The sequence below is a fragment of the Crocuta crocuta genome, unplaced genomic scaffold (genome assembly GCF_008692635.1).
Source record: "Crocuta crocuta isolate KB4526 unplaced genomic scaffold, BGI_CrCroc_1.0 scaffold149, whole genome shotgun sequence".
Lineage (NCBI taxonomy): Eukaryota > Metazoa > Chordata > Mammalia > Carnivora > Hyaenidae > Crocuta > Crocuta crocuta.
The window spans coordinates 4605058-4631625 of NW_027551561.1; the positions used below are offsets into that span (position 1 = coordinate 4605058).

At 55.8% G+C, this 26568-nt stretch overlaps 1 protein-coding gene across 4 annotated transcripts in view; it reads left to right on the forward strand.

Annotated features, from left to right (window-relative positions):
* The window catches only part of SEZ6 (seizure related 6 homolog), a 44775-nt gene extending 21584 nt beyond the window's left edge, over window positions 1-23191 (forward strand). Inside the window, exons 3-17 of one of the 4 annotated variants that reach the window (XM_077749766.1) lie at window positions 297-430; window positions 10334-10529; window positions 14720-14905; window positions 17435-17603; window positions 17754-17920; window positions 18513-18707; window positions 18957-19095; window positions 19207-19403; window positions 20016-20210; window positions 20612-20803; window positions 20910-21107; window positions 21373-21411; window positions 21661-21778; window positions 21863-21965; window positions 22128-23191. In XM_077749766.1, coding sequence (XP_077605892.1) covers window positions 297-430; window positions 10334-10529; window positions 14720-14905; window positions 17435-17603; window positions 17754-17920; window positions 18513-18707; window positions 18957-19095; window positions 19207-19403; window positions 20016-20210; window positions 20612-20803; window positions 20910-21107; window positions 21373-21411; window positions 21661-21778; window positions 21863-21965; window positions 22128-22160 — 2261 coding nt within the window. In that variant the 3' untranslated portion in view covers window positions 22161-23191. The remainder of the gene's footprint in view (window positions 1-296; window positions 431-10333; window positions 10530-14719; window positions 14906-17434; window positions 17604-17753; window positions 17921-18512; window positions 18708-18956; window positions 19096-19206; window positions 19404-20015; window positions 20211-20611; window positions 20804-20909; window positions 21108-21372; window positions 21412-21660; window positions 21779-21862; window positions 21966-22127) is intronic. The other 3 variants (XM_077749767.1, XM_077749768.1, XM_077749769.1) reach the window with 3 other exon arrangements.
* Window positions 23192-26568: the final 3377 nt, after the last annotated feature.

Sequence of the window (26568 nt, forward strand, 5' to 3'; positions counted from 1 at the left end):
AGACCCTAGGAATTTTGCTGAACCTCTCTGAGCCTCGTCTGTTAAATGGCGATAAGAAGATGTACCTCAATGAGCTATTGTGAGAACTGAGATAAGGTTGCACATAGTAGGTGCTCAAGAAAAGGTGGTCCCTTCTTTCAACAGGGGAATAGATGGCCTAAGAGGTGGGCTTCACCATACACACACACACACACACACACACACACACACACACACACACACACACACACACCGGTCAGCCTTGGTTCAATTTCACCAGAGCTGGGCTTAGCCTTTTGTTTCCTCCTGCCTCCCAGGCCCTTGTAGCCGGAATTTCTCAGGCCCAGAGGGCTCTCTGGACTCGCCCACGGCCCCCAGCTCACCTACTGATGTCGGCCTGGACTGTTTCTACTACATCTCCGTCTACCCCGGCTACGGTGTAGAAATCAAGGTAAGCAACCTGGATCTGGCAGGGCTGGTTATCTTTCCAGAAAGATGCTGGCTACTGTGGGAGGTGGGGATGCTCAGGGGCATCCGTTGGAGGGGGGCCTAGAGCCAGGGCTGGGCTGAAAACTTGGCCAGCTTTTGCCCCATGCACCAGGGAGGAAAGAGCTACTGTTCTCCACCTGCAATGCCTTAGGTTGAAAGGGGCTGTGGGAGGGACAGGCGAACCCGTGCTCTTCCCGGAGAACTCAGGAGACCTTGAGAAGGGACTCCACCCTCGGAGGGGCAGGGGATTGGGTGAGCCTCTGAATTTATGTGGCTGAGGAGCAAGAACTCAGGGCTGCATGGTTGGGCCCAAGTGAGCCATGGACTCACTTATTCACTCACTCATTCCTTCAGCAAATACCCCCTGAACAGCTCCTCTGGGCCAGGCCCTGCGCTGGCTCCTGGGGTGCAGCGGTGGGGGAGACAGACATGGGACACCGTTAGCTGGTGGGCGAGTCAGACCCACAGTCCCAGCCCCCTGCCGCCTGCCTCCCTGGGCCATCTCATCCCTCCCTTGGGTTAAGACTCTCTTAATCCTCAAACCTGAGCCTACAGGTCTTCATGGATGCCCCATAGGCTCTTCCACCTCCATGCACCTCAAATCCAACCCATCCCTTTTGCTCACCCAAACCTGCTTACCGCACCACTTCTGACCTCATAGATGGACCTAACCCATCAGAAACACGGAACAGGGCCACCACTGTGCGATGTGGATGGCCCCTGGAACTGTGCACAGCGACGAGGTCGGCCTGGCCCTTCTTTCTCCCTTGTCCCCGAGTCTCACTGGCCCCTGCCCGTGTTCTATGATGACATCCCCCAAACCTCAGATCTGCCTGCTTCTCCCCTCCATCCCCACAACCACCACATGATCCAGCCTCCATCATCCCTCCCCTAGATGATGCAGTGGCTGCCTCACTGGTCACCCCACTCATGCTTGTCCCCACTGTCCCCCACCTCCCCTGGAGTCATTTTTTTAATGTTCATTTATTTATTTTGAAAGAGAGAGAGAGGACACCTGTGCATGCATGGTGGGGGTGGTCAAAGACAGAAGGAGAGAATCTCAAACAGGTTCCACACTGCACAGAGCCTGATGTGGGGGTTGATCTCACAAACCATGAGATGGTGACCTGAGTTGAAATCAAGAGTTGACACTTAACAGAATGAGCCACCTCGGCACCCCTGTGGTCATTTTATTCTATTCTGTTTTGTTTTGTTTTGTTTTGTTTTGTTTTGTTTCATTTTGTTTTTATTTCAGTAAGCTCTGATGCCCAACGTGGGGCTTGAACTCATGACCCAGAGATCAAGAGTCACAAGCTCTTCCAGCTGAGCCAGCCAAGTGCCCCTCCACTGCAGTCATTTTTCCCACATGAAATCAATCCTCCCCACACACATACCTCCCCAGGGGCCTCTGAATCACAGCCAGTCCCTCTGACCCGTGTCCAGCCACTTCCTCCCTCATTGTCTACTGCCCCTTTGCACTGAGCAACATGCAGCTAACTGGGTGGGCCAAGCCCGCCTTCCTCCCTCTGCCCAGAAGAATGGTCCTAATATCCCCACCCAGGACTCCCCCTTGGTGTCACTTTCTCTGTGAATTCTCCCCCGATGCCTCATCCTGGGGGTCTGTTTAGAGCTGGCCAGCTCCCCAGCTGGACCTCGAGCTCCTTGAAGGGTACCTTAGAGTTCAGGACTCCACGGACTGACCGAACGGACAGGTGGCTGGAGGACAGAAGGAATGCAGTGACATTGGCCTGAGTCTGGAGACAGAATGGAGGTGGAGAGAGGCATTCAGCCCAGGTGAGGGAATCAGGCAGGTGACGGAGGAGCACAGAAAAGGGGGCAGAGGAGGCGTCCAGGAAACAGGGCGCTGTTGCTCGCTCCCAGCTCTCGGCCTGCTCCCCACCCAGCCTGAAGCCTCTGGATCTGGGCCTGCAGCCAGCTACACCTGTCCTGGAGATGTCAGGTCCAGGTCGCTGAGCCAGGCCCAGAGTGGGGGGCTCTCTGCCACCACTGGTGGGTCCCTCCCCTTCTTTCTGTAACTGTTTGCTCTTGCTCTGCCAAGCCCCGTGCCCCTTGCTCTGGGCTGACTGGGAGGGTAATTAGGAGCAGCCACCAACACCCCCCTGAGCCATTAGCACTCAGTGCCGCTTAATTAAGGTAATTAATGTAAAATCATCACCTAATGAGAGGTGGCACCGGCTGTGGCTCACCGGGTGGAAGGCGCCAGCTGCAGGTGTGGGAAAGGGGATGGGAAGGGGCAGATGCCAGGCCGGGTACCCTCCTGCGAGCCCGGGCCGTCTGCATCTGCACCCCAAGCCTGCCATCCCCACTGAAGCGCAGCGGGCCAGGCTGGGCCCAGTCCTGGTACTCTCCACAAGGGAGCAAGATGCCCGCTTTGCCTGCCCCAGCCATGGCCCGGGCACGAGCCCCACCCTAGCTGCCCTCCCCCACCCCCCGTATAAGCCCTGTGTCTGTTGTCTGGTGCTGCCACATTTTTTTTTTCCATCAGAATATGAAAACTGTTACCAGGCAACCTTGAGAGGAAGACCTGCCCTGCATTGCTGTCTGGAAATGTGGCAGGCAGCTGCTGGCTGCCTCTCTACCATGGAGCACAGTCCTTGGGGACCCTATTGGCCCTGATGGCCTGAATTAGAGTCTGAGGCCATGGCAGGAAGGCCAGGAAGGAAGGGGCAGAATCAGCCGAGGCTGGAGCAACCGTTAAGGCTCGGCTCCTTCCAGGGCCAGTTCTAGCAACCTCTGCTCCTAACTGGGCCTCCTTGCCACGCCACAGAGCTCGCTTTGGAACCTGAAACACTACTGATAGATACTGCAGACCAATGCCCGTGGATAGTTGGGAAAACTGAGGCTAGCAAGGAGAGGGAAACGCCCAAGGTCACTCAATTAATCACTAACTAGTGTGTTTTGATGAATGACTTTGTTCTCCGAATATAAATTGAGCAATTACCGTGTGCCAGACTCGGGGCTGGTGCTGGACACAGTTCCTGGGGGTGACAGAAGCCGTAAACACTGACCACAGAATGCTCACCGCCGTTGGGACAGAGTGGGAAGCGCAGGGGACTGTGGGAATGCCGGGATGGGGCACGCTTCGCCAGCCGGGAGGGTCGGAGAAGGATTCTGGAGGTAATGAGACAAGTGAGAGGTCAGCAGACAAGCGGGCTGGGGAGCGGCGGGTATGTCAAACTGCCCGTTGAAGGTTTGCCAGGCAGTTTGGACAGGTGACTTTATCACACAGGAGCAGAAGGTGAGCTCAGGGGCTTCTGGAGTGTGCTCCTGCCAGAGGCTAGGCCAGAAAGCAGGGCTCTTCTGCCCAGGGCAGCAGGGGGCGAAATGGGTGAGGCGGCTGAAAAGCCCAGAAGGTGCCTGTGGCTCCTTCAGACTGGGGAAAGGCTTGTGGCTTCTCTCCATTGTGGGTAAGCCCCTGCCTGCCCCTCCATGAATTCACAGGGATGGTTCAGGGTGCATAGAAAGGATGGAATCTAGGCAGGGAGGACGGGAGAAGCTACGGGAGGAGAGGAGCATGCTAAGGACCCACAAGTCACATCCCTGACACCATGCTGAGTCCCTACCATGTGACCACAGCCCTGGCTAAAGTCCGGGGCCCCCAGGCAAGACCCTTTGCATGAAGAACAGCCTCACAGTTTCCAGAATCTCTACGTCCCCAGCTCTTCGTGTCTTGGACCACAGCCCCTCATAACCTGCGTTATGCTCTGCCCCCTGGCCTTCAGGGTGCTGCAGCTATTTGTGAGGCTGGGGTCTGAGACGCCCCCGGGAAGGAGGCAGATCAGGCCCTCCATAACCAGAAGAAGTTTGCCTGTTTCAGCTGGCTGGCGTCAGGCACTGGGCTAGGCTCTCTCTTGAGAGATCCAGAGAAGCCCCTTCAGGATGGCCCATGTGGGTCCCATCCCCTCTCCAGGAAGCCAATCTCTCCTGAGGGCTTCAGGCCTTTCTGGGCCTGGCGCATGCCTCTCGTTGCACTTGGCATTCCAAGAACCTTCCCACTGCCAGCCTCCATCTTGGCTTGGCTGTTCTCTGTACCATCTGGAGCCGGGGTGCAGCTGCCCATAGTCCCTACCCTCGTGCCCCAGGTGGCTGCACTGGAACACAGCTCTCCTGTGCCAGGTCAGCTGCCAGTTTTATAGCCGGGACACTAGGACCAGGCCTGATGTGGACACCAGTAGGGTGGCGGGTCAATGGGGTGAGATTCCTGGGCAACCTCCTCTTTTCTGGCTCCTGGAGGGCTCATCTGAGGGGGGTTTCAGGGACACGGGCAGGTCTAGCCCCATGGATCTAGGCCCCTCTCCCCATCCCTAAGGCAGACTCTATCCCATAAGAGTTTGTAGACAGCCATCAGTTCAGACAAGAGCACAGAGGCGGCCATGCTCCTGGGACTGGGCTGGGGCTCCAGTCCTGCCTCCGCACCCCATCTCTTGGTGACTGGGCAGAGCCCCTGGCCTTCTCCCGACCGGTTTCCCTCTCTGTAAAAGGACATGAACCAGATGATGCAGAAGGTCCTTCCCAGCCCATCCTCCTGAGCATCCTTTTCTGGGTTCAGGAGGTTCCCTCATAAGCCAGACTGGGCAGTGGCCCCTCAAATTTTGACCCTGCTTCCTACTTCTTAGCAGCTGTAGAACCTGGGTCAGAGAGAGGGTGGCTCCCAGGTGCAGTGCCTCCTAGGCAGAGCCTGGCAGACCTAAAGCTGAGGGTCTTTTGGTGACAGCTGTCACCATGGCAAGAGCCATGGGCTTACCAAGGTAGGGCCCAGATCTCCCCAGGAGAGCAGAAGAGAACCGCTAAGGTGTGCTTGGTCTGTGCTAAGCCCCTTACAGGTGGGATCTAACTTAATCCTTACAACCCTATCACATGGGTATGGCCATCCCATTTCACACACAAAACTGGGGTTCAGAAAGGTCCTGTGACTTGCCCAAGGCCCTTTCAAGTAGTCAGCGATGGAGTCGGGGTTTGATTCTAGGACTTAAGAGCCCCTGTTCTTCCCCTGGCCCAGGAGGTTGGAACCGTGTGGCAAATCAAAAGAGGGAGTCCAGCTGGGGACTGTTGGCGGGGGGCTGCACCCCAATCCCTTTTCTCAACTCAGCCCTGCCTAGAATTCCTCCAGTTTGGCGGCAGGGCCTGGGGCGCTGGGCATGAAGACAAAGCCCTGGACCAGGAATCGGGGGTCCTGGCCTGGAGTCCTGGCTTTGCTGTGGATTTACTGTGTGACCCAAAGAGGAACCCTCAACGTCTCTGATTACAAGGTTCCCTTGTCTATAGAGTGGAGGCAAACACAATCTGCTCTGCCTCCCTTATTGAGATTTTGTGAGATCTGAGAGGATAATGGATGTGAAAAAGCTTGGAAATCTATAAAGGGTCTCGGGGGGAAAATTGTGATTCTAGTATTGTTTGGAGTGGAGAGGCACATGGATGGGGGAGCACATGGGTGTGGGGGAGCACATGGGTGTGAGGGCACACGTGTGCCATGCCAAGTGTTTGAGGAGGCTGTGTGCATCAACTGTGTGCATCACGCATGGGTGTTGGTGGCCAAGAGGGTTTAATGGAGCAGGGCCTGTGGCCATCTTCCCGGGGTTGGGGGCTCAGGTGCTGGGGGTGGGGCTCACACACCAGAGTCACCCTTGAGCTCATCTGCCTGTGCAGGGTTTTACTCGGGGGGTGGTGGCACCATCCCATCTATGAGTCACACCATTAGGGCATGTTCTGGAGACCTGACTGGCGGCTTCCGTGGGGACAGACAGCCAGTCAAGGCTGATGGTCTGGGGTTGGTGGAGCACAGCCTAAGTCCTCCCCACCTCCCATTCAGGAAGGAGTCAGCCCCCTCAAAGTGGCTATGTTCCCTCCCTTGAACGGCCCGCATGGTCTGCTGGAAGCCGGACAGTGCTAGACAGGGTCGTGTGGGAACTGTCCTCGCCTCCCTCTGCCCTATTTTCCCCCTGCCCGGTCCCCCGCTCCCACTCTTGTCGCCGGCTAGGGGTGTGGGAAGACAGCCCTTGTGAGCAGAGCTGACATTTCAATCTGTCTCCCAAGCTCTTCAGATGCCTCCAAATTGCATCAAGACTTCATCACCCTCCTTGTCCAATGCTCAGCCCTGTCTGGCCCCTGTCAGGCCTGGCCTTCAAACAAGTGACAAATTACATTGCAGCCACTGCAGCAGGCCTGCAAGTGGGTGCTGGGAACCCAAGGGACCAGAGCCGCACAGACAGCCTCTAGCCTAGAACAGGGTGCCTTCTGGATGTGAGCCCCAGGCAACCCAGGACCACTCCCTTCCAAGATCTCACGGCAACCCCTCACCGCCAGGCTGGGCTAGAAGCCAGGCTGGCTTGAGGGGGTCATGCCTTCTCTTGATCAGAGGGAGGCAGGGGCCTCAGCTCCCAGTTTTCCCAGTTTTACCCCGGGCTTCAGAGGGTGGGATCGAAGGATGGTTGTTGAGAACGTAAATCTCAACATCTTGGAAAGAGCCAAATCTGGCCAAGACCCAAGTCACTCTAAACCAGGAGGGCCTGGGGTCTGGGAATAAAGATGTAGGGCCATCTGGATGTCTGGATGGCTTTCTGCAGGTAACACCACCAGGAGGTTGGGAGGGAAGGAATTGCCTTTGTCTCCAACAAGGCAAGACTCTGCTACTTGACATCTTTGTGACCTTTTGCTGAGTTCCTTAGTCTCTCGGAGCCTCTGTTTACTTACGGGGATCTTACCACCTGCCTTATGGAAGTGTGGTGAGAATGACATCGTATCTATAAACAGAACAAGGCTTGACCCGCTGTAGGTGCTCCGTGAATGGTCATTGTTGTTGTGGGGCCGCCTCTGCTGGTGGCAAAACAGCAGGGTCAGGAGCTGAAGCTGTAGGTCAAAGGATGTTTACGGGAACGAGGCAAAATGCTAAGTTCATTTCCCTTCCTCCTCCTTCCCAGGACCTCTCAGACCCACCTGCTGCACGCTCTCCCTGTGCCCGCAACCCCTCCATTCCCCCCTGGAGGATTCCTGCTGCATGCATTCAGTGCCACTTAAGTCAGAATTATATGCTGCCTGGCATCTCTCGATAATTACAGATTCCACGTGTGTGAGTCTTGTTTGCCCAACTCTAGAATCACAGAATCTCCAAGTTTGAAGGGACCTCATGCAGCCTCTGCCTGCAGCAGGAATTCCCTGAGGAATGTCCCTGGCAGATGGTCAGGCAGCCTCCACCCGAATGTGCCCTGTAAGGGAGCTCCTCCGAAGAGACAACACTGGGGCCCCGGCACCCTGCCTTGAGCCTTCTTGTTGGCCCCAAAGACCCACCAGGTCTTCTCTCCCAGACAGAGAAGTCCCCAGGGCACATCTGTCCTCAGCACCCACAGTGTGAGGGGCCGAGAGCTGTGGCTGTCCCCTTGGACCTGGCTGGGCTCAGCATGCATCCCCTGTGCTTCTCAGCTCACAGGAATCCATGAATGTACCTCCACTGGTCCACACATTCACTCTCTCCCCACCTCTTTATTACGAATGGCCATTGAAGAGGGCATTGTGACCCCAAACGCCACCCTGGCCTCTAATGGAGAGGTACAGAGAGGACAAGTGGGGAGGGCCTGAGACAAAGGTATGGACTAGCCTGGCTTCGAGGCAGAGGGTGGTGGTCCTGAGATCTGGAAGAATGACCAGCTTCACCAGGAGGGCAAGAAGAGAGGGCATTCCCTGTGCAGGCTCCTGCAGATACAAGTGCCCAGAGGGGAGGTGTAGCCTCTGATCGCAGTGCCAGCAAAGGAGGCTGGCAAAGCCACTGGGGCCAACTGTGAGCTGGGAAGTTTGGACCTTGTCCCCTGGGCAGTCTGAAGTCACGAACAGGGTTTGGGTAGGAGAGAGACATAATGTGATCTGAGTCACCCAGGACCCAGCGATGGGCTGGGGATGGGAGCGGGGAAGACCATTCTCCCAGTGAGAAAAAATGCGCAGGGGCTGATCAGAGCCAAGGGATAGAGAGGAAGAGCCAGCTGGGCTCCTTGTACCAGGGAGGGAACAGTCTCTGGGCTCCTTGTACCAGGCCACACTGCCACCGTCCCTCTGGGCTGTCTATTGCTGTCTACTCCTTGATTGACCGAATGAAGTCATGGAGCCCAGAAGGATGACCCAAGGATCAAGGGCCTGAGGATTGGGGTGGTGGCAGAGAGGACTGGGACAACCAGAGGGAGGACTGGAAATAGAGGCCCAGAGGGCACCTGGGTGGCTCCGTACATTGGGCGTTTGACTCTTGGTTTTGGCTCAGGTCATGATCTCACAGTTCATGAGTTCGAGTCCCACATCGGGCTCCATGGAAGCCTGCTGGGATCCTTTCTCTCCCTCTCTCTCTGCCCCCCCCCCAAACAAAATAAATAAATAAACGTTTTTAAGAAAGAAAAAAAGAAAAAGAGGCCCAGAGAAGAGAGTGGAGACTGATGGCTGGCATGTGGAGGCATGCAGCATAAGGCTTGGCTGAGCAGACAGCAGGGGCCAAGTTGGGCAGGCCCCTGAGGGCCACAGCAAGGCATCAGGACTAGATGGGGGGGTGGCGGTTGTGGGCTCCATGGAGCCCCCCAGAAGATTTCAGCAAGGAAGCACTCTGATGGGCCACAGGTTGGGGCTATTAGCTGGCTGCAGTTCAGAAAGTATTGATGCAGGGGCGCCTGGGTGGCTTAGTCGGTTAAGCGGCCGACTTTCACTTAGGTCATGATCTCGAGGTTCGTGGGTTCAAGCCCCGCGTCGGGCTCTGTGCTGACTGCCAGCTCAGAGCCTGGAGCCTGTTTCAGAGTCTGTGACTCCCTCTCTCTCTGACCCTCCCCTGCTCATGCTGTCTCTCTCTCTCTTAACAATAAATAAAAACATTAAAAAAAAAAAAAAAAAGAAAGTATTGATGCAGAGGGAGGAGTGGGTAAAGCCCAGCAAGTGGGGGGCTGGCCAGGAGGCTGCCTCAAGGATCCCAGTGAACAATAGTTGTGAGGAGATGGGAAATGGCAGAGGGAATGAAGAGTGGTAAAAAGATTTGGGTCCAACAGACAGAACTGAATGACTGATTAGACGTGGAGTATAAGGGAGGAGGCTAGATGCCAGTTTATAACTTGCGAATTCATGTGGACAGCGAGGGAAGCTGCTGGCTGGGTGTGGGGTGGCTGAGTGTGAGGCAGGCTGAGTGTGGGGTCCGGCAGGGGGCGTCCAGGGGAGGCTGGGCACATGGGTCTGATGCTTAAGACCTCACATGGCTGGCCAGGTCCTTGGACACCATCTAGTTCAACACACCTACTCCACGCCCACTTTACAGAAGAGAAAACTGAGTCCAGAGGAGTGAAGGGATAAGAAGCAGCTGGTGTCCTGGTGTCATTGAAAAGCTTTGGAGATGGGGCGCCTGGGTGGTTCAGTCTGTTAAGCTTCTGACTCTTGATTTCGGCTCAGGGTCGTGGGATCGAACCCTGCATCGGGCTCTGCACTGAGCATGGTGCCTGCTTGGGATTCTCTCTCTCTCTCTCTCTCTCTCTCTCTCTCTCTCTCCCTCTCACCCTTCTCCCCCACTCACACATGCTCTCTCAAATTAAAAAAAGGAAAAGAAAAGAAAAAAGCTTTGGAGACAGAAAGACATGCTTATAGATTCCAATTCTGCTAATAATATCTATGTGACCTTGGATATGAACTTCAGATCCCGTCTCACAGGGTTCCTGGGAAGGTGAAATGAGCTTCTCCTGCACTCAAGTGCCTAGCTCAGGGCCTGAGGGCTTAAGTAGCCAAGTGGCGCCGAGGATTAGCCATGCCTGGGGCCCCTGGGAGCCTGTAGGCAGCAGGGCTCAGTCAGCAGGAGGAAGCCTGACTGCCCTGCTTTGCTCTGTCTGTCCCACGGCAGATCCAGAACATCAGCCTCCGGGAGGGGGAGATGGTGACTGTGGAGGGCCTGGGGGGCCCTGACCCACTCCCCCTAGCCAACCAGTCTTTCTTGCTGAGGGGCCAAGTCATCCGTAGCCCCACCCACCAAGCAGCACTGAGGTTCCAGAGCCTCCCACCGCCTGCTGGACCTGGCACCTTCCATTTCCACTACCAAGGTAGGCCTGGGCAGCTGAGGGGAGAACGAGCCCAGACTGGGTGCCCTCATCAGGATCTCTGGGGCTATGATAGGTGTGTATAGCGGGTGGAGGGCAGACAGCGGACAGGCACAGGTACCCGGTGAAGCTCTGTACAACTAAAGGGGATTGTTGCACATCAGACACCTCCAGAACCTTCCTTCCTCCACCTACTACCCTGTAGAACACTGGTTATAAAGGGGGCCTGACATAGAACCACAGAATCGGGGGTGCCCATTGCCATTCATTCATTTAGTAAAGTTTTCCTAGGCATCTGCTCTTTGCCAGGCCTGTACTGGACACTGGCAATATCAAGATGAACCCTCCAAGTCCTTGCCCTCAAGGAATTCAGCATCTCTTGGGGGGTGGGGGGGGAGGCAGACACTTAAGCAACAACAATAAAGATATCTCCCCTAAATTCAAGGGAGTCAAGGTCAAAGGGGCTTGATAGTGACCATCAGGAGGTCCTTTGCTACCAACAACCTGGCCTTCCTGAACCGCCTCACTCACCCTAGACCTGGTTCATGCCCCACTCAGCTCAGAACACCTCTGGAAATAAGGGAGTGGCAAGATATAACGGGAAAATCACAGACTCAGGACATGGGCAGATCTGTGTCTAAATCTCCTTCCCGTTGGTTGACCTTGGACAGGTCATTTGACCATCGTGACCTCCTTTTCCTCTGCTGTATGATGTGACCAATATACTACTCCATAAAGTCTTGATGAGGATTATACAAAAGGGTTCACGTGAAGTACGCAGCACTTAGCATGTTCCATGAAGGAACCGAACGAAACAAGTATTAAAGAGCTGGCAGGATGGGAAAGGGAGTGCCCCTCTTCCATCAGCATCTCTCCTGGCCCCCTTTCCCCAGGCAAAATGTTCTTGATCCCTTGTACTGCTGTAACGGTAACGGTTCAGACTGGGGAGTGCTAATGGGGAAACAATTGGTGTGAACAATTATGACATTGCCCTGCATTATTGAAGCCCACTTCCGCAGCCCCCCAGGGTCCACAGCCCAGGGAGGAGGACAGGCACTGGAGACACAGAGGCCTGGAACCTCCTAAGACGCACTTGCCCCTCTCTAGCCTCTCCACCCAAACTGGGAGAGCAGTCTGGCGTGGCAGCAGGGAGCCTGGCGGTGGGCACAGGCTGGCCAGAGGCTTGGCAGAGGCGAGGGGCCAGCTGAGGCAAGGGTGAGCATCTAGCCGGCCCCGCCAGCCTCCCTAATGCCTCATCAATCCTCCCCAGCAGCGGGCATAATTTCACGCCACGGTAACCTTCTCTCTGGCCGCAAATTCCTTTGCACAAAACCCTGGACCTTCTCTCTGTTGGGTCAGACAAAGGTGGGTGGAAGGCAGGGAGCTGGAGGTGTGGCAAGGGGTGCAGAGACCCCAAGGAGGGGCTGGGAGAGCTGGCCCAGCCCTGCCTCCTGCTCGGCTCCCAGAAGCCCTCCCTCCTCGGCCCAGTTTTTGTCAATGATCAGCTCTTTCCTTAATGAGTGTAATTCCCCTAATTATAGGCTGTAATTAGCCCTGATCCCAGAGATGGGAACAGGAGGAGCATGTGCTCACACGCGTGTCTCCCTGGGCTGGAGACAGAGGGTGCCAGAAGAGGGGGCGAGGGGGCTAGTACCCACATCACTCCCGGCGCTGTCCAACATAATGTTGGAGATCTCAAGCACGGGCCCCCACAAAGGCCTCGTGGGCAGAACCAAGTTCCAACTCCCCTCCCATAGCCTCAGGCAGGGTGAGGAAGCAGAGGGCCCTGCCAGGCATGCCCCTCCTCCCTCCTGAGCATTCCTGGCACTGGACTTGGCCCCAGAAACAGACGCCAGGGAGAAAATAGCTCAACAGATTGCAGTCATCCAAGCTCCCTGGGAACGGTAGTCATGGCAACAGGAGGAAGCTCCTCCTGGGAAGTGGCCACAGTGGAGTCTGGGGGCTACCTCATCTGCCCCCAGCCTACTGCTCTCGCCTCATCCCAGCCCAATGTCCTAATCCGTGAAATGGGGGCACTCCCTTCCCAGAGTTGTGATACGAACTCCCAGGAAAGATTTAAGTATATCTGGCTCATCGCCTAGACCTCCCTGTGTGGCACCCCTCTCTCTGCACTCTGCGTGGGGTGCCCCACCCTCTTTTCCCCATTCCTCCCTGGGTCTCTCCCCAGGTCATTGTGAGCAGCCACTGTAACCAACCACCCAGGCAGCCTTGTCTGTCTGTCACTCACAGGTCTCTCTGACGCCTGAGCCCACGTTTCTACTTCACCTGGGGAAGCAGGTGGGAGAGGGGACATGGAAGATGAGGGGCTCTAGAGGGAGGAGCTTCACGTGCGCACTCTACCACTCCCTGGCTGCGTGATCAGGGCAAGTCCCTCAGACTCTCTGAACCGTAGTTTTCCCTACCTGAAAATGAGTTAATCACCCATACCTTGCCTTCCTTCCTCCCAAACACGTTGTAGACATCAAGAGCGTGAAGGTATTTTAGAAGCTGGAAGGTGCCTGCAGATGTGAGGTGCTTGTATTAATCGAGATTATAAATGAAGCAGCAGGCTGGTACATTTGGTATTTGTTCTGTGTGCCAGGCGTTGCACCTTTGACCTCTCAGTTAACCTCTCGTGTAACACTGGATGCAGTACTCGAAATGGGTGGGTAAACAAGGAAACTGAGGCACAGAGATGTTAGGCAATGCCCCAGGGGAGCTGGCATTCAAACCCAGGCAGTCTGACCCCAGAACCACCCCCTAAGTGCCTCCCTGTTCTGCCTTGCCCATCACAAGTCATCACTCATTGGCCATGAGACACGGAAGAGTGAGTATCCTCCTCTCTCTTCATAAGCCCAGTAACCGCAACCAGGAGAGGTGAAAATCACAAAACTCATTTCTGGATCCTGTTCTGCCCAGAGGCAGCCCTCTTTTTTTCTATTCACACAAATCACACAGAGGCCAGCAGAGTTCCTGCCTGGACCTCTCTTCCCAGCCACCTAGTGCCACCAGTAAGGGGGGGGGGCCCTCCACCCAAGATCCTCAGTCTAGACAATCCCCATCCCTCTCACGACCCCTAAGAGTTTTCAGACTCCGTAGCCCAAGCCTTCACTCAGCCTGTCTCCTTGACACCCTCTGGCCTTCTTTCCCACCTCTCGGACCCAAGCACTGACCTCCATTTTCAGCTATCACCCCCGCTTGGCTCCAGGTTGGGACTTGCCAGGTTGGGACTTGCCAGGTTAGGATTTGCTGCCACCATTCGGTCACATTTAGTATGACGATTCGAAAAATTCCCAAGTTTCCGAAGGCAACTTGTCCTTCCCCCAGCTTCCAAGAAGGCGTGCCCTGCCTCCCCACCCTCACCCCATCCTGTTTTTAAAAGAAGTCCACAGCCCTTGCCAGTGAATACTGGGAAGGCTTTTACTGTCTGACTTCAGTCGTTCTGACTGTAATTCCTACTTGTCCCCTATAGGAAAAATAGTATCAGTACTTTACATCAGGATAGACTTATCATTATTTCAAGTGCTTTCATATCTATAAGTCATTCAATGAACATTTATTTTTTTAATGTTTATTTTTAAGACAGTGCTAGCGGGGGAGGGGCAGAGAGAGAGAGAAATAGAGAGAGGCAGGCTCCAAGTCAGTCAGCCCAGAGCCTGATGCAGGGCTCAAACTCACAAACTGTGAGATCATGACCTGGGCCAAAGTCGGACACCCAAACCAACTGAGCTACCCAGGCGCCCCTTTCAATAAACATTTTGTAAAGATATGCTATCAGCTGGATTCTAGGGATACCAAACTGAATAAAATACTATCTCCTTTATTCTCTTAATAGCCCCGTAGGTAGGCTGGCATTTTGAATCTTCTTTAACAAGTGAGATGGGACACAGAAAGGCTAAATAATCTGCCAAAAGTGTCAGAAAGCTTGGACCAGAACCCAAGCCTTCTAACTTCCAGCTCTGTCTTGTTCCACTAACCAGCCTAGGCTGCTGGTCATATCCCTGGCACCTTCTGGGGAGGGGATCAGAGTCTTTTCTGGAATTCCTGATGCTTTCTCTGGCCCTGAGTGACACCTCCAGGCAGGCTGCGGCAGGCCCCTTTTGTCCTGGCTATGACTCAGCCCCACCACACACACACACACACACACACACACACACACACACACACACACGTCACCCATTTTCTCTCTGCAGCCTATCTCCTGAACTGCCACTTTCCCCGGCGTCCCACTTACGGAGCTGTGACTGTCACCAGCCTCCACCCAGGAGGCAGCGCCCGCTTCCACTGTGCCACTGGCTACCAGCTGAAGGGTGCCAGGCTCCTTACTTGTCTCAATGCCACCCAGCCCTTCTGGGATGCCCAAGAGCCTGTCTGCATTGGTAAGTGGCTCCGGGGAACTCAGTGCTAAACAAAGGAGTAAGGTGGGGGGGGAAGGGGGGGTTCATCCCTGCTTTCTGCTCCTGCCTGGAACTTCCGTTTGCTCTCCATAAGCAAGCCAGAAAATGGTCACACACCTCAGTAGCATTTATCCAACCCCACTCCTTGAGCACTTCTTACATAGAGGCACCACAGGTACACAGAGCTGAATTAAATGGGGACTGTGCCCTCAAATAGTCCACAATTCCAGGAAGTGGGAGAAGATGGAAGCGCATGGATCACCAATGTCCAGAGCCGGAAGTAAAAGGCACCAATGGAGAGCAGCAAACTCTGCGCAGGGAGGAAGCAATCATTCTTAGTTGGGTATTTAGAGGCTTCCTGGGGCAAGTGACATTGAAGGCTTAACATTTCAATGGAGGGAACCGCCCAGGCATTTTATTGACAACAGAGGCAACAAGTTTATTTTTGAGAAAGTGAGAGACAGAGCATGAGCAGAGGAGGGGCCTAGAGAGTGGGAGACACAGAATGGGAAGCAGGCTCCAGGCTCTGAGCTGTCAGCACAGAGCCCGTCTCAGGGCTCAAACCCATGAACCGTGAGATCATGACTTGAGCCGAAGTCAGATGCTCAACCGACTGAGCCACCCAGGCGCCCCTTTTCTGTTTGGTTTGTTTGTTTGTTTGTTTTTGTTTTTTAATAGCTTGGGCTCTTGAACCTTCTTTCATTTTATAAACTCTTCCTGGGTACTAGGCACAAGCAGAAGTGAATAAGCCAGATGTGGTCTCTACCCGCAAGGAGCTCTCTGGCAAGTGGGAAAACTGGCACACAGCAAGTTCTGTGCAGACAGTGCTGTAATGGGGTGAATTCAGGGCATGGGAGGGATCCAGGGGAGGGAGAGCTGCTCCAAAATGAGGAAGGAGGCAAAGAAAGTTTCCCAGGGAGAGAGCATGGAGGGACTACAAGAATGTGAGCGCAGGGAAGTGGATTGGATTCTTGAGACAGCATATGCAAAAGTATGGAGGTGGAAAGCCACATGCTAGAGTGAGGACAGGCTGAGGTGTGCCTGAAGAAGAGGGTACACGGGATGGAGCTGAAGCCCAGTCAAGAGACAGCTGGGTTCATAAAGGGTTTGAATGCCACCTTGAGCTTGCATTACCTGGAGGTCACAGGGAGCCACGAACAAATTAAAGTGAAGGGTGGGGCACGATCAGATTTGCAGGGCAGTTCTGTTCTGAGACCAAGCAGCAGGGAAGCAGCAGGGTGGGACTTGCCCTCTCTGCAGAGAAGCAGAAACTCACCACAGCCCTCTCCCCAGCTTTCTTTTTTTTTTTTTTTTTTTTTTTTTTTGGGTTTTTTTTTTTTTTTTNTTGAGAGGGGGGCGGGTGGGAGAGAATCGCAAGCGGGCTCCGTGTGCCCACTGCGGGGCTCGAACCCATGAACTCCCAGCCAAAATCAAGAGCTGGTCTTTTAACCAGCTGAGCCACCCAGATACGCCACCCCCCCCACCCCCACCTAGGAGCTTTATTAAAAACTATTCTGCTCTCTTGAACATCTGGAGACAAAGGCGCTGTGTCTTGGCCATGGCAGCCTGGTCTCAGAGAGCAGGCAGGGGCCAGAGCTGTGTGTCCAAGAGAGGAAAGTGCTGCCTGGAGCCAGCCTCCCTCCTCTTGCCTTTGAAACCCCTTCTCTGGCCCCACTCAACTGCCAGGAGCTCACGGCCAAGTAACCCAGAAGTCCTCAGTGATGGGGCCGGGCGAGCTACCCATGTTCCCCTTGGAAGGAGGACAGCCCCAGGCCAGAGGAGTCAGCCCGGGAACAACGGCGGTAGTGAGGCTATTTCAGAAGGTGGTAGTGAGGCTATTTCAGAAAGTACGCGAAGCCAGGTCCTGGCTAGCCATGTCTGCTGCAGGCACAAGATTAGGAGGCGGGCTGCACGCACACCAGATGTCTGTCAGCCCAGATTCTAGTTCTGCCCTCTTTTTCATATTCATTTGCTCATTGTATTCAACAAACACTGAACGCTAACTCCGTGCCTGGACTGAAAAGACCTGGCCCTTGCCCCAGAGGGTCCTAGTTAGGGGACATACCCAAACAATAACTGGTTGTAGACAAGGCGGCCTGAGGTAGAACCCGCAGATTTACCCAAGAAGGTCGGAGCCCTGGGTAAGGGGCTTTAATAAAGTCGGCCTGGGGGGAGTCAGGGCAGGCTTCCCAGAGGAGGCAGCAGAGAGGGAAAGTGACTTACCCAGGGCCCCTTGGCAGATCTGCCACAGTCAGAGGGGTTGCACATGAATAATCCCAGAGGTGTGAAAGGTTAGGAGGTAGGATTCTGGAGTCAGGCTGCCCGGGGCTGCAGAATGATGGGGCCAAGGACGGACCTTCACAACCATGAAAGTAAATAAGTAACTACCCCTGCGATCGGCTGTGCAGAGCACACAAGCCCTGGGGTGGGGAGGCAGGCTTGGGAGGCCGTCTAGAATCTAGCAGGTCTTGAATCCAGGATCCAGCCCACAGCCCTGGCCCTGTCTCACAGCTGCCTGCGGTGGAGTGACCCGCAATGCCACCACTGGCCGCATCGTCTCCCCGGGCTTCCCCGGCAACTACAGCAACAATCTCACCTGCCACTGGCTGCTCGAGGCCCCAGAAGGCCAGCGGCTGCACTTACACTTTGAGAAGGTGTCCCTGGCGGAGGATGATGACAGGTGAGGGGAGGTCCTGGCCGGGTGTGGGACAGGAGTGCCCTGCCTGCTAATGCCCCGCTGGCGCCGGCGGGACAGGGACCCAAGCCTGGGCCACACACCCCCACCGGGGACAACGGGACCAGCCGTGCAGCCGCTCCTCTCCTGGCCCAGGCTCATCATCCGTAATGGGGACAACGTGGAGGCCCCTCCAGTGTATGATTCCTACGAGGTGGAGTACTTGCCCATTGAGGGCCTGCTCAGCTCCGGCCGACACTTCTTCGTGGAGCTCAGTACTGACAGCAGCGGGGCAGCCGCAGGCATGGCCCTGCGCTATGAGGGTGAGCCTGCTGGGGCCAAGGCAGGAGTGGGGGTGGGAGGGCTTGAGCCCAGGGCCTCTTCTTTCACACCCTCCCCCCTGCCTCCATTCCACCGTCCCTCCCCTCCAGCTTAGCCCTCGCTCAGCTAGCACCTGGCCCCACTCCCAACCCTCCCCTCCAGTTTGGGATTCCTACCCCATTTTTGCGGGAGACCCCTGCCTGGACCCAGGCCCTCCACAGTCCAAGAGAATGAATCCTCTTGAGTTTGAAGAGCCAAAAAGGCCCCCAGCCTTAGAGACGGAAAACTGCGGCAAGAAACAGTCTAGAACCACTCGTGCATGCATGCCTTCATTAATTAATGCAAAAAAGAAACATTTATTGAGTGCCCTGTGTATACGAAGCGCAAAACTAGGTGCTGGGAATACAATGGTGATCAAGACGGCCCCCCTGAACAAGATAGGGTAGGGTTCTCTGGGCATTCTGCCCCTGCTGAAAGCCTAGGACACGCATTTGTGGTCAGGAAGATAAAGGCCTTGGGGCGGGAGGCAGAAGGGCATCTGCCCTATGTGTGCCCCGGTTGAAACTGAGCTGGGCCTGGCCCTGTGGTTTGCAGCCTTCCAGCAGGGCCACTGCTATGAGCCCTTTGTCAAATACGGCAACTTCAGCAGCAGCGCCCCCTCCTACCCCGTGGGCACCACTGTGGAGTTCAGCTGTGACCCTGGCTACACCCTGGAGCAGGGCTCCATCATCATTGAGTGCATTGACCCCCACGACCCCCAGTGGAATGAGACAGAGCCAGCCTGCCGAGGTCAGTAGGTACCTGTGGATGGGCCTGCAGGGACAGGGAGCGGGGCGGGGACCGGAGAGCCAGCTGCAGAACCTGAGGCCACAGGGGCCCTGTGACATGTGTCACTCAAGCTTCCCCCCAGGAGGAGGTGGGGGCTCCAGGCAATGGGCAGGCACTCCGATGGGCAGGTGACAGCCCCAGGACATAGCCCTGGGGTGGGGGGCCGGGGCACCTCCGGGACGCACCGCCGGGGCCTCCCCTGCCTTCCAGCTGTGTGCAGTGGGGAGATCACAGACTCAGCTGGTGTGGTGCTCTCCCCCAACTGGCCGGAGCCTTACAGCCGCGGGCAGGACTGCATCTGGGGCGTGCACGTGGAAGAGGACAAGCGCATCATGCTGGATGTCCGAGTGTGAGTGCCCACTGGGCTAGGCCAAGCCAGCTCCTGAGCCCTGGGGCCGTTTCTTGCCCAGCCCATCCTGGAGTCCCCACGCTCGCCCTCCCTGACAGTCCTCCTCCACAGGCTGCGCATAGGCCCTGGTGATGTGCTTACCTTCTATGATGGGGACGACCTGACAGCCCGGGTCCTGGGCCAGTACTCGGGGCCCCGTGGCCACTTCAAGCTCTTTACCTCCATGGCCGACGTCACCATACAGTTCCAGTCGGACCCTGGGGCCTCGGTGCTGGGCTACCAGCAGGGCTTTGTCATCCACTTCTTTGGTGAGCTCGCCCCTGCCCTGCCCCACTGCCTGGGGGAAGGGATGCCGAAACAGGATCCCAAATCATGGCAAGTCAGAGAGGCCGGAGCAATGAGCCTGGGAGCTCTTATCCGACAAGGGAAAGCTGGAAAAGCTCCAGGTGTCACCTCAAGGCAGCAAGTCTTATTCTCCGTCTTCCCTGAGGGCCCAGGGAAAGGGGGGCTTCTGTTGAAGCAAGAGAGATGTGGGTAGGCAGCAGGAAGAACACAAAAGGAAAGGTCTAAGGTCTAAAAGGAAACTAAGGAAAGGTATTCGTTTCTGCCTTTCTGACAGTCTTTAATTGACGTGACCACGTTCCCACTCTACCCGGCCCCTCTCACAACGGAGGGACTGGCCAATGTGCTTTAGAAAGTAGAGCCAACACCTACATGATAACCCGGGAATTGATGAGACAGAATGATGTCAGGGACAGGCAAGGAGGGGCCCCTGAGCAGGAAGGAATGCATTGCTGGGGCTGCCCAGGCCAGGCCAGGCCAGGCTGGCAGGAGCTGGAGTGCCCGCACAGTGAGGCAGGCAGGCACGGACACTTGAGTGCCAGCTGAGGGCCTGCGTCTTGCTGCCCCTGTGCCCCCAGAGGTGCCCCGCAATGACACCTGTCCGGAGCTGCCTGAGATCCCCAATGGCTGGAAGAGCCCATCTCAGCCTGAGCTGGTCCACGGCACGGTGGTCACTTACCAGTGCTACCCAGGCTACCAGGTGGTAGGATCCAGTGTCCTCATGTGCCAGTGGGACCTGACCTGGAGCGAGGACCTGCCCTCCTGCCAGAGAGGTGAGTGCTCCTGCCCCCCGTGTTCCCCTCCCCGACGGAAGATACAAGCCTCTCTCCTCCATTCTGAACCAGACTTTGGCTGGTATCGGCTGGTATCCTTGAACTTCCTGCGCCTCTCATAGCCTCAGTTTCCTCACCTGTGAAATGGGATAATAGCTTTTCAAAGGGTTATCCACCAAGTACTTCAGATATTTCCTTCCTGGTAGACAGCTAGCGTCTGTTGCCTGTAACGGATAGGAAGGGACGAATGAGGGATACGCAGGCAAAACGGTAGGCACAGACGAACAGGCGGCAGAGCCAGGTGTCGGGGAGATACTGGCTGGCCTGGGACAAAGCCAGGGTGGGCTGGCTTTTGTGGAGTTCTACCTGGGCTGCTTTCCCCCACTCCCCCCAACCCATAGTGACTTCCTGCCATGACCCTGGTGATGTGGAGCACAGCCGACGCCTCATATCTAGCCCCAAATTTCCCGTGGGGGCCACCGTGCAGTTTATCTGTGACCAGGGTTTTGTGCTGACGGGTAGTGCCATCCTCACCTGCCATGACCGGCAAGCCAGCAGCCCCAAGTGGAGCGACCGGGCCCCCAAATGTCTCCGTAAGTGTCAACTGGGCAGGAGGGGAAGCCTCTGGTAGGAGATAACAGAAGCCACCTCTGGAGGCCAGGGGCCTGGCATCCTCACTGGGCTCTGCCTGCTTTGCAGCTGAACAGCTCAAGCCATGCCATGGCCTCAGCGCCCCTGAGAATGGTGCCCACAGTCCTGAGAAGCGGCTACACCCAGCAGGGGCCACTGTCCACTTCTCATGTGCCCCTGGCTACGTGCTGAAGGGCCAGGCCAGCATCAAGTGTGTGCCTGGGCACCCTTCACATTGGAGTGACCCTCCACCCATCTGCAGGGCTGGTGAGTGCTCAGAACTCCTGCCTGTCCCGCAGGGCTGTCTGGCAAAGATGCCAACTGCTGAGAACCAGAACCCCTGGCCCCACCCCCTTCAATTTCCCCTCGGCCTCCCCAGTCTCTGCCAGATCCTTCCGACCTGGTGACACCAAGACACATGCTGGGATGGGCTCTCCTTGGACAAATCCTTCCCATGATCAGCCTCCTCCCTCCCTTAGTGGTTTGGCCCATTGGTCTCACCTCTGCCCTTGGCGCTCCCCTCTTGTTCCAGCCTCTCTGGATGGGTTCTACAGCGGCCGCAGCCTGGATGGTGAGCCCCCCGCTGAGGGCCAGGGAAACAGTCTCCCTGCCCCTGGCTCTCACAGCTCCCAGGCCACGGGTTGCCCAAGCAGGGAGGGCAGAGAAAGAGAGGTCTGGGACCAGCAGAGCAAAAGTTATTTCCCTGCCCCCAGCTAGCTGGAGGGAGCCGGTGGCTGGATTCTCCTGGGCAGAGGTGAGGGCAGATATGGGCTCTGGGTGAGAGCGACTTCTGCCCCAAGCCCACCCTCTGTGTTTTCAGTTGCCAAGGCACCTGCTGCCTCCAGCACGCTGGATGCCGCCCACATTGCAGCCGCCATCTTCTTGCCATTGGTGGTGATGGCGCTCTTGGTGGGAGGTGTGTACCTCTACTTCTCTAGGTGAGTCCCGTTTCCCTTCCTGCCCTACAGATCTGACTCACTCCTGGCCAGCACTTCTGACTCACGGGCTTTTCTGTCCCACAGGCTCCAAGGGAAAAGCCCCCTGCGGCTGCCCCGAGCTCGACCCCGCCCCTATGACCGCATTACTGTGGAGTCAGCATTTGACAATCCAACTTACGAAACTGGAGTAAGTACCCATGCCATTCTTTGCACCCTATCCAGGTCCTAATCTGTGCTCCCTTGGGCAGGTAGCCCTGAGGGTCCCTCCAAACCCTCTCACTCTTTCCCTTCTCCTTGGGAAGGTGGCTTATGGGCTGGCAAACCTTATACAGTTTCCAACTCCCAGCAGTCTCTTTGCCTTGCAGGAGACGAAAGAATATGAAGTCTCCATCTAGGTGGGGGCAGATTGGAGGAGGCGCTGAGCCCAGCGTCACAGCCCAGCAGCAGAGCTTCCAGCCTCCTGCTGTCCCTACATCTCCTGTACATACCATCTGGGAAGAGATGCCACCAATCCCTCAAGAAGCTGTGCCCTTCCCCACCTGCAATGCCCACCAGGGCCCATTTTCTTGGTACCACTGCCCACATACGGCCCTTCCTTGGGTTCAAGTCAGGGGGCATCTGCCTCCGGGTAGAGCACAGCTGGAGCACATGCATCAGGAACCAGCATTCTCCTGACCCTCCTTCATGCCCTGGACCTCTAGCCTGGAATCCACAAGCCAAGGAAGAGCACCTCTCTCCAGGTGACCACCATCCAGCCGGCATGTGGCACCCCGCAGCGGGGTTAACTTGATGGTGGTGGAAACTGCACCAGGGTGCTCCTCAGAGGGCCACCACTAGTGGCCAGAGCTGCTGTCAACAGTGACCTCTGGGTAGTCCTGGCATGCTGACATCAGCCCCTCGGGCGGGGAGGTCTCTAGTCCCTCTCTAAGGCCCCAGGAATGGACAGTTCTGCTTCCTGGAGGCAATAATTCTAAGGGATCCTAAAGGGCTTGGGGACCCTACCCGAAGCTCAGGTTGGGCTCCCCCAGGCACTCATGCTCCACACCAAAGCAGGCCACCCCACCGCTGCCCTGGCAGCCCCACACCCTGAGGAGAGGGCGATCTTCCCCTGATGTCAGCCTGGCTTTACAAACATCTTCTTTCCCACGAGTCCCTCCTCCAACCCCAGCCACTTGCCAGCCTCCCCTCCTGGCCACTGTGTTTTGGGATAAGGGGAATGGGCAGGCATATTCTGGAGAAGAGCAGCGGTCCAAGGGCCCAGGAATTTGGCATGGAACATGGGGTCAGAGACCCAGGGAAAGACCCAGGAGTTGGCTACAGGCCACTTTGAACATGTAATGTATTATACGGGGTCTGGGCTCCAGAGAACAATCTTCTATTTCTGTTGTTTCCTTATTAAAATGGTGTTTTTTGGAAGAAAAAAAAAAGCAATGGCCAGGTAGATGGTGCTTTCTTGGAGGGAAGGGAGGTGGGAAATAAATGGGATGCGGACATCAAGACCAGAAGCCATGCTGGACCCACCGACTGATCGCTCCCAGATTTTATCAAAACAAGGCACATGCAGGTACTTTGGGGACTACTGTTCAGACAAGGTCAGTACAACAGATGGCAGGTGAAATAAGAGGCCCTGATGGGTGGCCCACAGGGGTGTGGAAGTCCAGGAATCCAACCACTCATCTACCCCAACGCTTCCTTTCTTCCTCTTTGCTTGGTCCAGAACCACAGGCTGGCATACTCTCGGGCTGCTCCTCGATGCCACTGTATTATTGACAAGGCTCAGGGAGCCTGATGCCTCTCTCCTTCCCCTTCTTTCCCAGCTAGCAATGTTTAGGAAATTGGAATAGGAATCAGAGGCTGAACCTCTAAACAGGAGGCCCTAGTCTGTCCTGGCCTCAGGGAACATCCAGACTGACAGGAGGAAGGGCGATGCGGCTTCGGGTAGGGACTTGGTTCCTATTTTAGCAAAAGCCCTATCCATGGGCTCCGAAAGGAAGTTGGCTGGAAAGAATCTGCTTAAGCTTGCCGTGTTTGGTCACTTGCAGCACCGATGCTCCTTCTCTATGGCTCCCAGCACCTCCTGAGAGAAAGCGTTAGTCCAGCCCTGGCTCCCAGCATGTATATGCATGCTTAGAAGTGTGCTCTGCATGGCTGCTCCCCAGAGTAAGAGCAAGAGGCAGGCAACTGAGTTACGGACACTCAGAAGCCAGAAGACAAAATCCCTGAAGGAAATAACGGCACCAGCCAACACCTTCTACTTCCACAGTCTTCCAACGGAGAGGTCTTGAACACATATGGCTGCCTGGCTCTACCACAGGCCTCCTTGAAGGCTGGAGAAACTCCAGCCCGTGTAGAGTGCAGTGCCTATATTAGCCACGAGAGGTCACTTGGGAAGACATCTGTATCCCACCTGCTTGCTAGCTCGCCTCAATTCCCCTTGAACAGCCATGGTTGGAGCTCTCCAAGGTGGCACCAGCCTCCAACCTCTGGGCTGACCTCACCCTCCAAGTTCTGAGAGGAAGGTGTGTAGAATGATTAGTTCCCCTGGCATTTGTCAACAGAGTCAAGTATTATTTCCCTCTTTACCCCACCACCTGTTCCCGTTCTCCGCTGCAAATGATGACGTTGATCAAAGCAAAGCCTCACTCATTTGACATATGACTCAACGGACTACTTCTCTGCCCCATAATGCCTTCAGGCTGACACAGCAGCACAGCTGGGTCCTGAGCAGTAAGATGTAGTCAGTGAGAGAGGGCATATGTGGTTCCAACTTCTGAGGGCCTGTGACATGAAACAAAGCCCCAGCAGAGATGAGTTCGGGCCATTTTCATACATCTAGCTCAGTGCTACTCTCTCTGAAGTCCACCTCTCTGGGCCAGAGCCACTAAGATTTCTTGTTTGCTGAGTCTGGGAGAGGGCAGAGAGCGGCCAATCTACATGACATCCCTCTCTCTCTCTCTCTCTCTCTCTCTCACACACACACACACACACACACAATAAAGCCTCTTTTTTTCTCATTCTTCCCAGGCACCAAGAGGATCATCAGAAAAGTCAGAAAAGCAGGAACCTAAGACCACACACAGACATCCCCATCCTATCTAACTCATCCTCCTTACTATCCCAAAAGAAGCAGCGGCAAGAACTCTCACAGACAGCATGATGTAGTGGAGAGTGTCCTGGCCTGAGAATCAAATCTGTTTCATTCATACACAGGTCTGCCATAAATTCACGACGTGGACTAGGCAAATCACTGCTCCTCTCTATGCATCTGAAAATGAGATTAACACAGATGGTCTTTAATCCCTTTCTAGTTTTATCCTTCTGCAAATGCTAAGTACCCCTTAATATCACAGGTGAGCTGGACCCAATTACCTAGCAACAATTCCCAACTAAACGCCTAGTGGCAGGCACAATGATGTTATTCCCTTCTCCACCTCTTCCCCTATAGTCAGGCAAGAGATAGCTAACCATCTCTGAAGACGATACTAATGGGAGGGGCAGGTGCAGTGGGGGGTCGGGGAGGAAAGCCCAGAATTCGAAGTGAGGGCTTCAAACTACAAATCCCAACATACAACACTGCAGCTCTCAAAAGCATCCCTTCCCAGCAGGCAAATCAACCTTCCCCGAGTCCATCCCACCATACGGTGCACAGCATGCACACAGAACTACGACTCCCACAATCCACCAGATTCCTCGCGATTCTTGCTCCCAGGATGCATTGCGCTCACGTTCGCCCTTTGGCCTTCTTGCGCACTGCAAACTGGGAGTTGAAGTCCTCTATAGGCAGGTAGCTGGGCGTTGTCAGCCTTACTAACTCTTCGCTGTCGGCTTCCTCTGGAGTAGTTCTCAGGGACAGTGATCAAGAGAGGATAATAACGGGCAGGCGGAACCCTTCATGGTGTCATCACTACGCAAGGCAGGGATGCTCTGACTAAAATATAATGTCGGGAGCTGGAGGGAAGTGTGAACAGCAGTCTTCCAACCCCACACCAAAAGAATAGTTTTCTGTCGCGATGGCTTTTCTTTTCTCTTTACCAATATGGCGCCTAGTCCAGCCACACCTGACGCTGGGAACCAAACGATCCAGTACAATAACCCTAAGAGTACAGCTGTCACCGACAGCCTACCATCCAACACCACACCTTGCTCGTTCCTGTTCCCATGCCAGAGGACTCCAAGGACATGGTAGTCAATATCCCATTACCAAAATGGCGAAAGTAGAAGCATTCTTGTTAGGGCCTGCAGGTGATAATACGCTTGCGCGGAAGGCGGCTGTGTTGTGGGGCGGGAGAGGAGCATTGTCAACACGCCTGCGCAGGAACAGAGTCTTCTTGGTCTATACACAAACACCAATGGACGAAGCGCCCCCATGTTCCTGCGGCTGCGCCGTGACCCTTAGAAGCTCTTCCAGGCGCCTGCGCGAGACCTCAGGTCCCGCCCCCTTATCTTAGTACGCTGGCGCAAGGCAGAAAGGCGGGGCTTCGGCGCTCCAGACGAATGCCAGCGCGGCTGCGCGCTGGGGGGTACCCCCTCACTGCGGCTGCGCGGGAGCCCGGCCGCCGGCTGTCACTGCGGTTGCGCGCGGCGAGCGGCGATCCCGGGGCGCCTGCGCGGGTGGCTTTGCGGGCGCTCGCGGTAAGTTTGCGCCAAGTGCGCGGCAGCCGGGACGCAGACGGCGGCGGCGGCGAGAGGCGGAGCCCGGGGACCACCCCCCATCACCCTCCCCGCAGTCACCTCACGTACCACAACCTCACCTAACCTCTCACCCCCCCTCCCATCCCCCCAACCCCGGG